Source organism: Ascaphus truei, chromosome 17 (assembly GCF_040206685.1).
Source record: "Ascaphus truei isolate aAscTru1 chromosome 17, aAscTru1.hap1, whole genome shotgun sequence".
In the NCBI taxonomy this organism is placed as follows: domain Eukaryota; kingdom Metazoa; phylum Chordata; class Amphibia; order Anura; family Ascaphidae; genus Ascaphus; species Ascaphus truei.
This window is the reverse complement of record NC_134499.1, coordinates 33,440,686-33,457,835: the sequence shown is the minus strand read 5'-3', so window position 1 is coordinate 33,457,835 and position 17,150 is coordinate 33,440,686. Positions and strand designations below refer to the sequence as shown.

Sequence of the window (17,150 nt, the reverse complement as noted above, 5' to 3'; positions counted from 1 at the left end):
CAAGCTCTGATCTCCCCATGTTACACCCTCACAGGCCCCTCACTGTCACCAAGCTCTGATCTCCCCATGTTACACCCTCACAGGCCCCTCACTGACACCAAGCTCTGATCTCCCCATGTTACACCCTCACAGGCTCCTCACTGACACCAAGCTCTGATCTCCCCATGTTACACCCTCACAGGCCCCTCACTGACACCAAGCTCTGATCTCCCCATGTTGCACCCTCACAGGCCCCTCACTGACTCCAAGCTCTGATCTCCCCATGTTACACCCTCACAGGCCCCTCACTGACACCAAGCTCTGATCTCCCCATGTTACACCCTCACAAGCCCCTCACTGACACCAAGCTCTGATCTCCCCATGTTACAGCCTCACTAGCCCCTCACTGACACCAAGCTCTGATCTCCCCATGTTACACCCTCACAGGCCCCTCACTGACACCAAGCTCTGATCTCCCCATGTTACAGCCTCACAGGCCCCTCACTGACACCAAGCTCTGATCTCCCCATGTTACATCCTCGCAGGCCCCTCACTGACACCAAGCTCTGATCTCCCCATGTTACATCCTCACAGGCTCATCACTGACACCAAGCTCTGATCTCCCCATGTTACATCCTCACAGGCCCCTCACTGACACCAAGCTCTGATCTCCCCATGTTACATCCTCACAGGCCCATCACTGACTCCAAGCTCTGATCTCCCCATGTTACACCCTCACAGGCCCATCACTGACACCAAGCTCTGATCTCCCCATGTTACATCCTCACAGGCCCCTCACTGACACCAAGCTCTGATCTCCCCATGTTACATCCTCACAGGCTCCTCACTGACACCAAGCTCTGAGCTCCCCATGTTACACCCTCACAGGCTCCTCACTGACACCAAGCTCTGAACTCCCCATGTTACACCCTCACAGGCTCCTCACTGACACCAAGCTCTGATCTCCCCATGTTACACCCTCACAGGCCCCTCACTGACACCAAGCTCTGATCTCCCCATGTTACACCCTCACAGGCCTCTCACTGACACCAAGCTCTGAACTCCCCATGTTACATCCTCACAGGCCCCTCACTGACACCAAGCTCTGATCTCCCCATGTTACATCCTCGCAGGCCCCTCACTGACACCAAGCTCTGATCTCCCCATGTTACATCCTCACAGGCTCATCACTGACACCAAGCTCTGATCTCCCCATGTTACATCCTCACAGGCCCCTCACTGACACCAAGCTCTGATCTCCCCATGTTACATCCTCACAGGCCCATCACTGACTCCAAGCTCTGATCTCCCCATGTTACACCCTCACAGGCCCATCACTGACACCAAGCTCTGATCTTCCCATGTTACATCCTCACAGGCCCCTCACTGACACCAAGCTCTGATCTCCCCATGTTACATCCTCACAGGCTCCTCACTGACACCAAGCTCTGAGCTCCCCATGTTACACCCTCACGGGCTCCTCACTGACACCAAGCTCTGAACTCCCCATGTTACACCCTCACAGGCCCCTCACTGACACCAAGCTCTGATCTCCCCATGTTACATCCTCGCAGGCCCCTCACTGACACCAAGCTCTGATCTCCCCATGTTACATCCTCACAGGCTCATCACTGACACCAAGCTCTGATCTCCCCATGTTACATCCTCACAGGCCCCTCACTGACACCAAGCTCTGATCTCCCCATGTTACATCCTCACAGGCCCATCACTGACTCCAAGCTCTGATCTCCCCATGTTACACCCTCACAGGCCCATCACTGACACCAAGCTCTGATCTCCCCATGTTACATCCTCACAGGCCCCTCACTGACACCAAGCTCTGATCTCCCCATGTTACATCCTCACAGGCTCCTCACCTACACCAAGCTCTGAGCTCCCCATGTTACACCCTCACAGGCTCCTCACTGACACCAAGCTCTGAACTCCCCATGTTACACCCTCACAGGCTCCTCACTGACACCAAGCTCTGATCTCACCATGTTACACCCTCCAGGCCCCTCACTGACACCAAGCTCTGATCTCCCCATGTTACACCCTCACAGGCCTCTCACTGACACCAAGCTCTGAACTCCCCATGTTACATCCTCACAGGCCCCTCACTGACACCAAGCTCTGATCTCCCCATGTTACATCCTCGCAGGCCCCTCACTGACACCAAGCTCTGATCTCCCCATGTTACATCCTCACAGGCTCATCACTGACACCAAGCTCTGATCTCCCCATGTTACATCCTCACAGGCCCCTCACTGACACCAAGCTCTGATCTCCCCATGTTACATCCTCACAGGCTCCTCACTGACACCAAGCTCTGATCTCCCCATGTTACACCCTCACAGGCCCATCACTGACACCAAGCTCTGATCTCCCCATGTTACATCCTCACAGGCCCCTCACTGACACCAAGCTCTGATCTCCCCATGTTACATCCTCACAGGCCCCTCACTGACACCAAGCTCTGATCTCCCCATGTTACATCCTCACAGGCTCCTCACTGACACCAAGCTCTGAGCTCCCCATGTTACACCCTCACAGGCTCCTCACTGACACCAAGCTCTGAACTCCCCATGTTACACCCTCACAGGCTCCTCACTGACACCAAGCTCTGATCTCCCCATGTTACACCCTCACAGGCCCCTCACTGACACCAAGCTCTGATCTCCCCATGTTACACCCTCACAGGCCTCTCACTGACACCAAGCTCTGAACTCCCCATGTTACATCCTCACAGGCCCCTCACTGACACCAAGCTCTGATCTCCCCATGTTACATCCTCACAGGCTCATCACTGACACCAAGCTCTCATCTCCCCATGTTACATCCTCACAGGCCCCTCACTGACACCAAGCTCTGATCTCCCCATGTTACATCCTCACAGGCCCATCACTGACTCCAAGCTCTGATCTCCCCATGTTACACCCTCACAGGCCCATCACTGACACCAAGCTCTGATCTCCCCATGTTATATCCTCACAGGCCCCTCACTGACACCAAGCTCTGATCTCCCCATGTTACATCCTCACAGGCCTCTCACTGACACCAAGCTCTGAACTCCCCATGTTACATCCTCACAGGCCCCTCACTGACACCAAGCTCTGATCTCCCCATGTTACACCCTCACAGGCTCCTCACTGACACCAAGCTCTGAGCTCCCCATGTTACACCCTCACAGGCTCCTCACTGACACCAAGCTCTGATCTCCACATGTTACACCCTCACAGGCCCATCACTGACTCCAAGCTCTGATCTCCCCATGTTACACCCTCACAGGCCCATCACTGACTCCAAGCTCTGATCTCCCCATGTTACACCCTCACAGGCTCCTCACTGACACCAAGCTCTGATCTCCCCATGTTACATCCTCACAGGCCCATCACTGACTCCAAGCTCTGATCTCCCCATGTTACACCCTCACAGGCCCATCACTGACTCCAAGCTCTGATCTCCCCATGTTACACCCTCACAGGCCCATCACTGACACCAAGCTCTGATCTCCCCATGTTATATCCTCACAGGCCCCTCACTGACACCAAGCTCTGATCTCCCCATGTTACATCCTCACAGGCCTCTCACTGACACCAAGCTCTGAACTCCCCATGTTACATCCTCACAGGCCCCTCACTGACACCAAGCTCTGATCTCCCCATGTTACACCCTCACAGGCTCCTCACTGACACCAAGCTCTGAGCTCCCCATGTTACACCCTCACAGGCTCCTCACTGACACCAAGCTCTGATCTCCACATGTTACACCCTCACAGGAGGCCCCTTACTGACACCAAGCTCTGATCTCCCCATGTTACACCCACACAGGCCCTTCACTGACACCAAGCTCTGAGCTCCCCATGTTACACCCTCACAGGCTCCTCACTGACACCAAGCTCTGAGCTCCCCATGTTACACCCTCACAGGCCCCTCACTGACACCAAGCTCTGATCTCCCCATGTTACAGCCTCACAGGCCCCTCACTGACACCAAGCTCTGATCTCCCCATGTTACACCCTCACAGGCCCCTCCCTGACACCAAGCTCTGATCTCCCCATGTTACACCCTCACAGGCCCCTCACTGACACCAAGCTCTGATCTCCCCATGTTACAGCCTCACAGGCCCCTCACTGACACCAAGCTCTGATCTCCCCATGTTACAGCCTCACAGGCCCCTCACTGACACCAAGCTCTGATCTCCCCATGTTACAGCCTCACAGGCCCCTCACTGGCTAGACACAATAACTACTTCAGCACTAGATTACACATGCTACCCTGTAGTCCATGGTGTATCAGTGGTACATATGCGTGATTGTCCATGGGTAGAGTCCGGTTCACTGTATAATGCTGTTGAATGAGCTCCCATGTGTTGTACATTGGTTCTTTGCACAAAAATACAGGTGCTTTTTAAAACAGTCAATTTACGGGGGAACAAGTTGTTCTTTTTCATGCTGTTAGAACAAATTGGTATGTAATTAGATTTATATACCAGATAATCTCATTTGCATATCCAATTAATTCTTCCTGGTTTAATTTCCTAAGGTTGAATTCATATTAGTACTTAAAATAAGACCTAAATTATCTCAGATGTCTCTCATATGAAATTCACTGAAGGTGTTTTATTTTGTGAAGCTTCATTCTGTCTGATACCCATCGCCCTGTCCTCTGGATCTCACCATGTTCCTGACATGCTCCACAAGTGACACAGTGACAAGATAATAGGGAAGTTTGCCCACCCACAACAAAGTGACACATTGACACAGATACTAAAGATTTATTTCCCAGTATTCCTGCCCCACTCACTGCAGGGTGTACCTACTGGAGGGACATACGGCCCTTTGCCACCCCCCTGTCTTGTAAGCAGGCAGAGGTTGCGTTAGTCACATTTTCCTTGTCCTGCCCTGCTGATATCACATCAAAACAAGGTGACTCCAGGGAGTGACAGAGGCATCACATCCCCAAAGGCACAATTACTGTGTTTATTCGTCCTCTCAGGGGGGTGGAGGGGGGGAGGGTGACTTCTTACTCTGTTCCTGACACTTCTGCCAAGTGTTGCATCAGCTGCTGCACTGAACCCTCGCCCCATGATCGTAGCACAGGGAACTGCAGAGCATCGCACAACATGCAGAGCATTGCACAGCAGGCAAAGAGACCCCACACCAAGAGGTCAACTCACCAAACTACAGTCTTAATTTGTGGGGTGTCAAGAAAGGCAGGCAGAACATCCCCTCCCCCCACCCCCCACTCTGTCCCTTACATGGCACAAAGTGGCATATGGCCATAGGGCATCATGCCTGCGGTTTCAGAACCTTGGACACTGTCCCTGTCTGGCAGTCACTGGCTCCCTCTACTGGATGAAACTGATATAGGCACGCTGGGTGACATCGTGATCTCGCCTCCCCTGCGCCGTACACTTGCCAGGTCTCCCTGAACTGGTCTCTGTTTAGGGGAGGAGAACTGTCCCTGAACAAATAACTCAGGAACCATACCAGGAGAGTTCTGTGTCACCCTGTGCCGTTGTGTCACCCTGTGTCCCTCCCCAGATGAGATGGCTCTGCAGGGTCCCGTCTTCACTCAGGAGCCGGCGAATCTCGTATTCCCGCTGGACTCAGAGGATCGGACGCTGCGATTGAGCTGTGAGGTGCAGGGACACCCGAAACCTGTCACCAGGTGAGTGTCACCCAAACCTGTTACCCCAAATTTGTATCCAGATGAGTTTCACCTGAAACCTGTGCTGTACTCTTATTAGAGTGATGCCCATAGTGCTGTACTGATAGATGTGATATATACTCTGCTATACCTGCTAATCTGTTAGCCGCACTCCCTGCGGCGCACTCCCTGCGGCACACCCCCTGCGGCGCACTCCCTGCGGCACACCCCCTGCGGCGCACTCCCTGCGGCTCACCCCCTGCGGCTGCTGTTGACTGCCCCTTTCCTGCAGGTGGAGGGTGAACGGGTCACTGCTGGATGAAGCTCAGGATTATCGATATCGAGTGCTGGACAGAAGTTTAATTATAACCTCGCCGGATCGGACCTGGGACACAGGAACCTACCAATGTGAGGCCACCAACTCCGTGGGCAGCGTCCTGAGCCGGCAGGCCCTGCTGCAATTTGCATGTGAGTACCCGGAGCAGAACAGCATCATTACTATTTGCCATATAGTGTACGTCTGTGTGCTGCAGGTGTGCTGCTCCCTTACCTATCGCATGTGCCAGTCCCTGACCGAGTCACGCTGTGCTTAACCTTAAAGGAGTGCCTTACTCTATACATACCGGTGTGTGTATATGTATATATATTGATCTCTCCCTCTCTATATACGTGTGTGTGTGTGTGTGTGTGTGTGTGTGTGTGTGTGTGTGTGTGTGTGTGTGTGTGTGTGTGTGTGTGTGTGTGTGTGTGTGTGTGTGTATTCCGGTGTGTATGTATATATATATATATATATATATATATATATATATATATATATATATATATATATACACAGTGGTTGACAAATCACCACAAAATCTACTCGCCACACAAAAAAATCTACTCGCCACCTAGTACCAAACGTGTGCTGCTTGGGCCAATAGGAGCTCGCCACGATGTTAAATCCACTCGCCCGGGGTGAGCAAATGTATAGGTTTGTCAAACACTGAATATATATATTGTGTAATCCAAAATCCTCAGGCCACAGCATAATGGGTGTATGTACTGTATAATGCTATGACCCCCCTCCCCTATCTCTCCCCTGCTCTGACCGCCACCCTCCCGTGTGCTTCAGTCACCGTGTGCCCACCCTCCTCTTCCTCTGGCGTTGTGCTCCTAACAGGGGTTGCTAGGAGACGCTATGTAACGAGGCACCATGATCTGTCTCTGACCGACTGGTACTAATTAAGCAAGCCACAAGTTATCGTGTTTAGGTCAATTAATGAAACAAATATTTAGAATAGAGAGAATTAAATTAAATTACAGAGTTCATAAAAGATCAGCAAATCAAATCACCCCCCCCCCCCGGATTGTGCAGAGCCTGCAGCTCCCGACCACTCCCTGCAGAGCAAGCAGAGCCTGCAGCTCCCGACCCCTCCCTGCAGAGCAAGCAGAACCTGCAGCTCCCGACCCCTCCCCGCAGAGCAAGCAGAACCTGCAGCTCCCGACCCCTCCCTGCAGAGCAAGCAGAACCTGCAGCTCCCGACCCCTCCCTGCAGAGCAAGCAGAACCTGCAGCTCCCGACCCCTCCCCGCAGAGCAAGCAGAACCTGCAGCTCCCGACCCCTCCCCGCAGAGCAAGCAGAACCTGCAGCTCCCGACCCCTCCCCACAGAGCAAGCAGAACCTGCAGCTCCCGACCCCTCCCCGCAGAGCAAGCAGAACCTGCAGCTCCCGACCCCTCCCCGCAGAGCAGGCAGAGCCTGCAGCTCCCGACCCCTCCACGCAGAGCAAGCAGAACCTGCAGCTGCCGACCCCTCCCTGCAGAGCAAGCAGAACCTGCAGCTCCCGAACCCTCCCCGCAGAGCAAGCAGAACCTGCAGCTCCCGAACCCTCCCCGCAGAGCAAGCAGAACCTGCAGCTCCCGACCCCTCCCCGCAGAGCAAGCAGAACATGCAGCTGCCGACCCCTCCCTGCAGAGCAAGCAGAACCTGCAGCTCCCGACCCCTCCCTGCAGAGCAAGCAGAACCTGCAGCTCCCGACTCCTCCCCGCAGAGCAGGCAGAACCTGCAGCTCCCGACCCCTCCCCGCAGAGCAGGCAGAGCCTGCAGCTCCCGACCCCTCCCCGCAAAGCAAGCAGAACCTGCAGCTGCCGACCCCTCCCCGCAGAGCAAGCAGAACCTGCAGCTCCCGAACCCTCCCCGCAGAGCAAGCAGAACCTGCAGCTCCCGAACCCTCCCCGCAGAGCAAGCAGAACCTGCAGCTCCCGAACCCTCCCCGCAGAGCAATCAGAACCTGCAGCTTCCGAGCCCTCCCCGCAGAGCAAGCAGAACCTGCAGCTCCCGAACCCTCCACACAGAGCAAGCAGAACCTGCAACTCCCGACCCCTCCCCGCAGAGCAAGCAGAACCTGCAGCTGCCGACCCCTCCCCGCAGACTAAGCAGAACCTGCAGCTCCCGAACCCTCCCCGCAGAGCAAGCAGAACCTGCAGCTCCCGAACCCTCCCCACAGAGCAAGCAGAACCTGCAACTCCCGACCCCTCCCCGCAGAGCAAGCAGAACCTGCAGCTGCCGACCCCTCCCCGCAGACTAAGCAGAACCTGCAGCTCCCGAACCCTCCCCGCAGAACAGGCAGAACCTGCAACTCCCGACCCCTCCCCGCAGAGCAAGCAGAACCTGCAGCTCCCGAACCCTCCCCGCAGAGCAAGCAGAACCTGCAGCTGCCGACCCCTCCTCGCAGAGCAAGCAGAACCTGCAGGTCCCGACCCCTCCCCGCAGAACAGGCAGAACCTGCAGCTCCCGACCCCTCCCCACAGAGCAAGCAGAACCTGCAGCTCCCGACCCCTCCTCGCAGAGCAAGCAGAACCTGCAGCTCCCGACCCCTCCTCGCAGAGCAAGCAGAACCTGCAGCTGCCGACCCCTCCATGCAGAGCAAGCAGAACCTGCAGCTCCCGACCCCTCCCTGCAGAGCAAGCAGAACCTGCAGCTCCCGACCACTCCCTGCAGAGCAAGCAGAACCTGCAGCTTCCGAGCCCTCCCCGCAGAGCAAGCAGAACCTGCAACTCCCGACCCCTCCCCGCAGAGCAAGCAGAACCTGCAGCTCCCGATCACTATCCAGAGAAACACCAGGACAAGGGGGGGGGGAGGAGAGAGAGAGAGAGAGAGAGAGAGAGAGAGAGAGAGAGAGAGAGAGAGAGAGAGAGAGAGAGAGAGAGAGAGAGAGAGAGAGAGAGAGAGAGAGAGAGAGAGAGAGAGAGAGAGAGAGAGAGAGAGAGAGAGAGAGAAACAACAGGACAGCAAGACACAGAGGGAGAGAGAAAGAGAGACAGCAAGACACAGAGGGAGAGAGAAAGAGAGACAGCAAGACACAGAGGGAGAGAGAAAGAGAGACAGCAAGACACAGAGGGAGAGAGAAAGAGAGACAGCAAGACACAGAGGGAGAGAGAAAGAGAGACAGCAAGACACAGAGGGAGAGAGACAGCAAGACACAGAGGGAGAGAGAAAGAGAGACAGCAAGACACAGAAGGAGAGAGACAGCAAGACACAGAGGGAGAGAGAGAGAAACAGCAGAACAGTTAGTGAGAGAGACAGCAGGACACATATAGGGGGCGATTCACTAAGCAGTGAGCTTTTGCGCCCGATTGGGAAATTTGTAATCCCACGATAAAAAATGAAGCCAGGCGCGGGATTCACTAAGAAGTGAAGCGCATTTGGTTAGGTGCGGGCAAAAACATGCCCAATTGCGCAAGCTGTTCCCCCCCCCCTCACCCCCAGCTATCGTGCTAAAAATTAAAAAGCGCGATAGCTGATAGAAAAAAAAGCAGCCTGTAAGCGCTGCACGGAGACACTGCGCCTCCATGCACGGCTCTTACATGCGATCGTGCATTAAGAATATTGATTTTGATCATAGTGTACATGAGCAGGGGGTCTCTTGAGCGGAACCGCATTGGTTTCAGCCTCGGGGACCCCCTACTTCCTGAGATACCGGCCCCGTTACGGGGTGCCGGTATCCCCCTGCAGATTTAAATCCCCCGGTCACGTGATGAGGGAGATTTAAAAGCACTGGGGATTCCGGCACCCCATAACGGGGCCGGTATCTCATGAAGTAGGGGGTCCCCGAGGCTGAAACCAATGCGGTTCAGCTCAGGAGACCCCCTGCTCATGTACACTATGATCGAAACACACATATCAATAAAAAATAATTCATTACCATAGCAGCTAGCCGCTATGGTAATAAAGCTGCATTAATGTAATTTTTATTAATAATGTGCGGGAGCAGGGGGTCTCCCGAGATGAACCGCATTGATTTCAGCCTCGGGGACCCCCTGCTTCCCAAGTTACAGGCCCAGGTATGGGGTGCCGGTATCTCCTCCATTATTTAAATGTCCAGCGTCATGTGACGCGGATGCTTTAAAAATGGCGGCGACACTGGCACCCGATGCCCCATACCTGTAACTCAGGAAGCAGGGGGTCCCTGAGCCAGAAATCAAAGCGGTTCAGCTCAGGAGACCCGCTGCTCCCGCACATTATTACAAAAATTATACATTAAAGCAGCTTCATTACCTTAGCGGCTAGCCGCTAAGGCAATGAAGGGGTTAAGGCCAATTGCCCCCAATAAACATTGCAATATGTACTAGGCAGCCACCCCCGGTGTCCTAACAACCCCTATACCCCCCTAACATACATTACATGTATATTTAAAAAAAAATTAAGCATTGGAATGTTACTATAGGCTGGCGGGGGCCCTTGAGTGGTCCCCGCGGGTGTCCTGGGGCCCTCGGGTGGTCTCCGCAGGTGTCCAGGGGTCTGCACCAACCAATCAGATTGGGGATATAGTTCCCACAATCTGATTGACTGAAGTACCATGTGACGGAAGCCAAGTTGCTTTTGGTGACGTCATGTTAAAGGGAAAGGAAGCACAGCCATTCTGATTGGCTGGCTTCACTTCCTTTACATAACATCATAAAAAAAAAACACATGGTTTTAACAGCCAATCAGAGGCGTGTGAACCATGTGTATTCAAATGTGACGTCACAGGCCTATAAAAGCCTGTGCAACTTCATTTGACGGCAAGAAGCCGAGGAGGGAGGACCTCCTCCTCCAATAGGAATACAAGGGCGTGCCGGATGAAGAAGATACAGATGAAGAAGATAGAAAAACCGAGAAGACCCCGAAAGACCCAAAAATTGGATTACAATTTACAGATGAAGAAAAACAAAGAAGAAAAGGACTTTGGATTTTTTTTTTTAACTGTGACCGGTTGCTGTTTGGGATCGTTGATTGGTTCGAGAGCTTGCGGTAACCATCGGAATCGGAGGGTGAAGACATCTAAAGGTAAGGAAAAATATTGAATGTATGTTATTTCTTATTTACAGGTTTTTTTTATTGTATTTTTTTTGTGATTGCTTTTTTTTTTTTTTTTACACTTTCATTCCAAATGTATTTATGTATGGCCCTTTAGGGCTATACATACATAGATACAGCTCATCCCATTATAGCGCAATCCACTACAACGCGGATCCGCCTATAACGCGGTCGCAACGTGGCTCCCGATTTAAAGAAACATCTCCAAGTTTGTTTTTTTGTGAAATGGCCGCCACACGAGGACTTACCCGGCATCTGCAGCTCTCTCCTCTCTCCCTGCTTCATCCGGATGGGTACACGTGAGCGACGCACATCTCCAAGTTTTTTTTTTTTATAACATTCAATGCTTTATTGCTAACAGACACACACACACACACACACCTCCCCCCTACACTAATTATTTTAGTATACCATGCAGAAATCGAACCCATGACCCTTCCTACACTGGTGATTATTCTCTACCTACTACACCATAGGATTGGTGTGATGTCATTGACTCTATAATCAAACTTAACTTAACTTAGTACTGTGCAGTAGAAGTTAACTTTGATAATAGAGTCAATGACATCACACCAATCCTATGGTGTAGCAGGTAGAGAATTGCTACTAGTGTATGAAGAATCATGGGTTCGATTCCTGCATGTTATGCTAAAATTATTTGTGAAGGGGGGAGGTGTGTGTGTGTGTGTGTGTGTGTGTGTGTGTGTGTGTGTGTGTGTGTGTGTGTGTCCGTCCGTTAGCAAAAAACCTTTGAGATGTGCCTCGCACGCAGGGAGAGAGGAGAGAGCTGCAGATGCCGGGTAAGTCCTTGCGCAGCGGCCATTTCGCGATCCCGGTTATAACGCGATCCCCATTGTAACGCAGTCTCATTTCGTGAACCCCGAGCACCGCGTTATAACAGGGTTCAGCTGTACATACAATAAAAAGCAATGGTTGTTTTGGCAAATGCTTGCTTGATTTTTAATTTGCATGCTATTTATATTTCATATTGATGCCGTGTTCAGGCATTTTTTTCTGGTGTTTTAAATAGTTTATTTCTGGCTTTTGATTTGTGTTTGCTTTTTAATGTTGGATTATTTTTGACTTTTGATTTTGAATGATGCAGTTTACTTAGATATTTATTTTATTTATTCATGGTTTTGTTTTGGTGTTTTAATTGTTTATTCTGGTCTTTATTTTGGATTAATTGATTAATTGATTGGTGGTAATTTTGTTCGGTTTACTTCTTTATTTGTTTTTAGTTTGAGATTGTTTTGCATGCATTGGATCTTGTTTTTGATTTGTTTATTTTTATGTTGACCATTGACTGGCATAGTGTTATATCATGCTCATATCATATGTGCATGCTGTACCCACTGTGCCATTCAATTGTTTGAATGGCATTAGTAATATGTTTATTTTGCAATGTCATGTTGTTTTATTTGGGCCTGTTTTTTTATTCCTTCACCATTTCATGCTAGTGGTAAATCATGCCCATATTATATGAGCATGATGTACCCACTGTACCAATGAATGGGTGAAGGGTGGGGGTAGTTGCATGGGGAGGGTGGTTAGACCTCCTGGGTGGGTAGTTTGAGAGGGTGGGTTAACCCCTTAATTACTATAGCAGTTACTAACCACTATGGTGATTAAGGGGTTAGGGGACATTAGATTGTATTTTTGATTGTATTGTTTGTGGCAACGGAGGACATGGACTGTGTTAATGTTTTATTTTAAATGGGCCAATGCACTATTATCCATATCTGGATAATAGTAATTTTGACCATTATTGTACTGTATGTGTTAGGAGGCGGGGTGGAAGGGGGGTGTATTTATTTGAAAGTATTGGCTGTTGTGTTGTTTTGGGCACAAGATTAGTACCGCATGCCAGCGGGGACCCCGAACTCCCACGGGGATCACCTGAGGGCCCCGGACTCCCACGGGGATCACCTGAGGGCCCCAGACTCCCGCGGGGATCACTTGTGGGACCCGGACTCCCACGGGGATCACCTGAGGGCCCCGGACTCCCGCGGGGATCACCCATGGGCCCCAGACTCCCGCGGCGATCACCCATGGGCCCCGGACCCACGCGGGGATCACTTGTGGGACCCTGACTTCCACGGGATCGCTGGGGGACACCCGCCGGCCTGTTGTATTAATTGTGTGGCGGAAAAAAACTAAACAATGATTTTCTTCATGGATCCATTTCTTTTGCGCCAGCCTTTAGCTGGTGCAAAAATCTGGCGTGCTTTTAAAGTACCATTCACTTATCACTGCTTAGTGAATTGTGCTGACTGGCAAAAAACGGCGCGTTTTACGTTTTTTGCCTGATCAGATGTATTTTTTTTTACCTGGCTGAAACAATGCCTTTTACGGACGATAAAGCACTATTATCACTGCTTGTGAATTGCGCAGCAGACAGTATCGGTCTTAAAAGGCATTTATCGTACTTAAAAGCAGTTATCACTGCTTAGTGAATTGCCCCCAGAGAGAGAAAAACAGCAGGACACGGGAGAGAGAGAGAGAAACTGCAGGACACGAGAGAGAGAGAGAGAGAGACAGAAGGACACGGAGAGAGAAAGAGACAGCATGACACGGAGAGAGAGAGAGAGATAGGACAGAGAAAGAGAGATAGACAGAAGGACACGGAGAGAGAGGGACAGAAGGACATGTAGCGAGAGGGGGACAGACTGCAGGACACAGGAAAAGACAGCAGAGAGACAGGCAGCAAGACTGCAGGGACATACTGCAATACACATGAAGAGAGGGAGACTGACAGCAGAACACAAGGAGATAGACAGTAAGGCCACGCTTATAGTGCCGGCGACGCGACCGATGCCGTCGCCATCGCAAAAGTTATATTTAAAGTTTTAGGCAACATCGCTGGCTACAAGGCCAGTGACGTCAGAAAAAGGAGGGACGGAGAAGCTCCTGATTGGCCGCAAGAGGAGACCGTCGCCGAAAAAATCAAATATCAGTGACTACCAGATTTTATGTAGCACTGTCGCTCCGTCGCTTTGTCGCCATCGCGTGCACTACAAGCGCCGACGACGGGGACAATGCATTTGTTTTGGCGCGCCGGTCGCGTTGCTGTCGCCAGCACTATAACTGCAGCCGAAGACGCAAGAAGCGAGACAGACAGCAGGCTGCAGGGAGAGAGTGGGACAGATTGAGAGGCAGCTCTGACACCGCTCTGCTTATTAACCAATTACTGCAATATTTTTCTGGGAACATTAAACTGATTATACATTATTTCAAATTGAATAGAAATCCAAGTACATTTCTCTTTCTAAAGGTCAAATTAGAAGTGCCAGATCCTCCATCTTGTAAAGTATTTCTCAAACCACTGAGCCCAAAAATGTTTCATTCGCATTCTGCTCTCAACTCAAACATTACTAATCCTTCCACATGGCGCGTACGTGCCCCTTCTCTCCTCCGCTCCTCCCAGGCAGTATGGCTCAGATAGCACTGACTGTGTGGAAAAGGAAGGGGCTGAGAACAACACTACAGGCATACCCCGCTTTAAGGACACTCACTTTAAGTACACTCGCGAGTAAGTACATGTCGCCCAATAGGCAAACGGCAGTTCACGCATGTGCCTGTCAGCACGTCCTGAACAGCAATACCGGCTCCCTACCTGTACCGAAGCTGTGCGCAAGCGGGGAGACTATAGAGCCTGTTACAAATGCCTTATTTACATCAGTTATGCACGTATATGACTATTGCAGTACAGTACATGCATCGATAAGTGGGAAAAAGGTAGTGCTTCACTTTAAGTACATTTTCGCTTTACATACATTCTCCGGTCCCATTGCGTACGTTAATGCGGGGTATGCCTGTACTACCAAAAGTTAATATTAAACACCCAACCCAAGCTAATCAAATGAGGCGGGGATCCCGGGAGTAATAAAGCACGAACAGCACAAGGAAAGAGCAAATCCTAAAAGACAGGATTCGCGAAACTCCATAAACGGGGCACTCAGGGTTGGATGAAAAAAGTTACAAAATGTATTATATATATATATCTATATATATATATATATATATATAACATAAATCATGTTTTTTATATATATATATATATATGTTGTGACAAACGGCTTACTCCGGGGCTCCGTCGTTTGTCCGGGACTGTTTAGAACACGGTCTTTTAGGGTAGGTTAAATGATGAGGCGTCACGTACTGTTCCTTTAAACAGGCTATGCCTGGTTTATTCAGTCCCAGGCACTGAGACTGCCACAGTGCATACAACAGAAAACAGATCAAAACAAAAGCTGCTCACCTGAGCGATAACTTAACTTAGATATCCCTGACTCAGGGTTGGAAGTGGCTTTTCCACTTCCAACATCAAAACAAGGTACTTTTGCAGTCTTACACAAATGAACAGAAAGATTGAACCTGTTTGGGGAAGAGGCTTCTCCCCTCTGTAGTTCAGCAGCCTTCCAGCCTCCTGGCTCTTGTGGGGAGACCAGAGCAAACAGGAAATCAGTCTTTCATACCTGATTCCTAATTAGCATGACAGGTGACAGAAATCAGGCAGCAGACAAACTCTGGTCTGGATCTCTCATCCCTCAGTTCCAGCGCTTGCCAAACTGTGGGATGGAGTGTATGTATTATAAGGCTGCACTCCCAGGCCAAACAGGATAGAAACTGTCTAGTATCCTGGGAGCCCTATATACGGAATTTATTACCATCCCCTGGTTTCTGTCACATATCCTCCCCCCCAGCTCAGACCTCGAGGGATGAGCGACCATGGATATTAGGGAGTGCATCCTTGACAACCCGTCAGCATTGCCATGTTTGTGCCCTGACCTGTGTTCCACAGAAAATTTAAAGGGTTGTAGGCTTAGGAACCACCTGGTCACTCTAGCATTCTTTTCCCTGTTTTGACACATCCAGGTAAGGGGTGCATGATCTGTGACCAACCGGAATTTTCTCCCCAACAGGTAGTATTTGAGCGTCTCTACAGCCCACTTTATTGCGAGACACTCTTTCTCTACTATGGAGTAATTTTTCTCCTGGGGATTTAGTTTCCTACTTAAATAAAGGATGGGGTGCTCCTCACCTTGAGACTCCTGGGAGAGTACCGCCCCCAGCCCTACCTCAGATGCGTCGGTTTGGACTACGAACTCTTTGGAGAAGTCAGGTGTGACCAACACTGGTTGGGCACAGAGAGCTTCTTTCAGGCTTCTAAAGGCCTGTTCGGTTTCGGGGGACCACTTTACCATTAGCGGTCCTCTTGCTTTTGTGAGGTCAGTTAGTGGGGTTGCCTTAGTTGCAAAATTGGGAATAAACCTTCTATAGTACCCAATTAACCCCAAAAAGGTCCTTACTTGTTTTTTTGTAACTGGCCTTGGCCAATTTTGTATCGCCGCCACTTTGAGTGTTTGGGGTTTGAGTAAACCTCTACCAATAGAATATCCCAGATACTTGGCCTCCTCAAGACCAATAGTGCATTTAGCGGGGTTAGCAGTTAGTCCAGCAGACCGGACTGCGTCAAGCACAGCTTGGACCTTTGGAAGGTGGGATTGCCAATCTTCACTATGGATTACCACATCATCCAGGTAGGCGGCAGCATACCGAGCATGTGGTTTTAAAATTTTATCCATCATTCTTTGGAATGTGGTGGGAGCTCCATGTAAGCCAAAAGGCAACACCTTATACTGAAAGAGGCCGTCTGGGGTTGAGAAGGCTGTCTTTTCTTTTGCCCTTTCTGTGAGGGGAACCTGCCAGTACCCTTTTGTTAGGTCTAGGGTTGTGAGATATCGGGCTTTGCCCAGTCTCTCTACAAGTTCATCTACCCTGGGCATAGGATAAGTATCAAATTTTGACACCGCGTTTAGTTTCCGGTAGTCATTACAAAACCTTGTTGTACCATCTGGCTTTGGGACTAAGACTATAGGGCTGTTCCACCCACTTTGGGATTCCTCAATTACACCTAGTTTTAGCATTTTTTTAACCTCTAAACTTATAGCCTTTCTTTTGGCCTCTGGGATTCGGTACGGTTTAAGGTTAACTCGGACCCCCGGTTCAGAGACTAGGTCATGTTCAATTACGCTAGTTCTACCTGGCCGTATAGAGAAGATTTCTTTGTTTCTTTTCACTAAATTCTGAACCTCTCGTTTCTGATGAACAGACAGGGTTTCAGCTATGCTAACCTCTGGGTCAGTTTCTTGATTCTCTGACGGACCTGGGGGTACT

The 17,150-nt window shown here is 50.6% G+C and overlaps 1 protein-coding gene across 4 annotated transcripts in view; it reads left to right on the top strand.

Moving 5' to 3' along the window:
- LOC142468302 (contactin-4-like) overlaps positions 1-17,150 on the top strand; it is a 115,856-nt gene that overhangs the window by 63,204 nt on the left and 35,502 nt on the right. For all 4 annotated transcript variants that reach the window (XM_075574716.1, XM_075574717.1, XM_075574715.1 and 1 more), the window contains exons 3-4: positions 5,525-5,651; positions 5,923-6,098. In XM_075574716.1, coding sequence (XP_075430831.1) covers positions 5,525-5,651; positions 5,923-6,098 — 303 coding nt within the window. The remainder of the gene's footprint in view (positions 1-5,524; positions 5,652-5,922; positions 6,099-17,150) is intronic.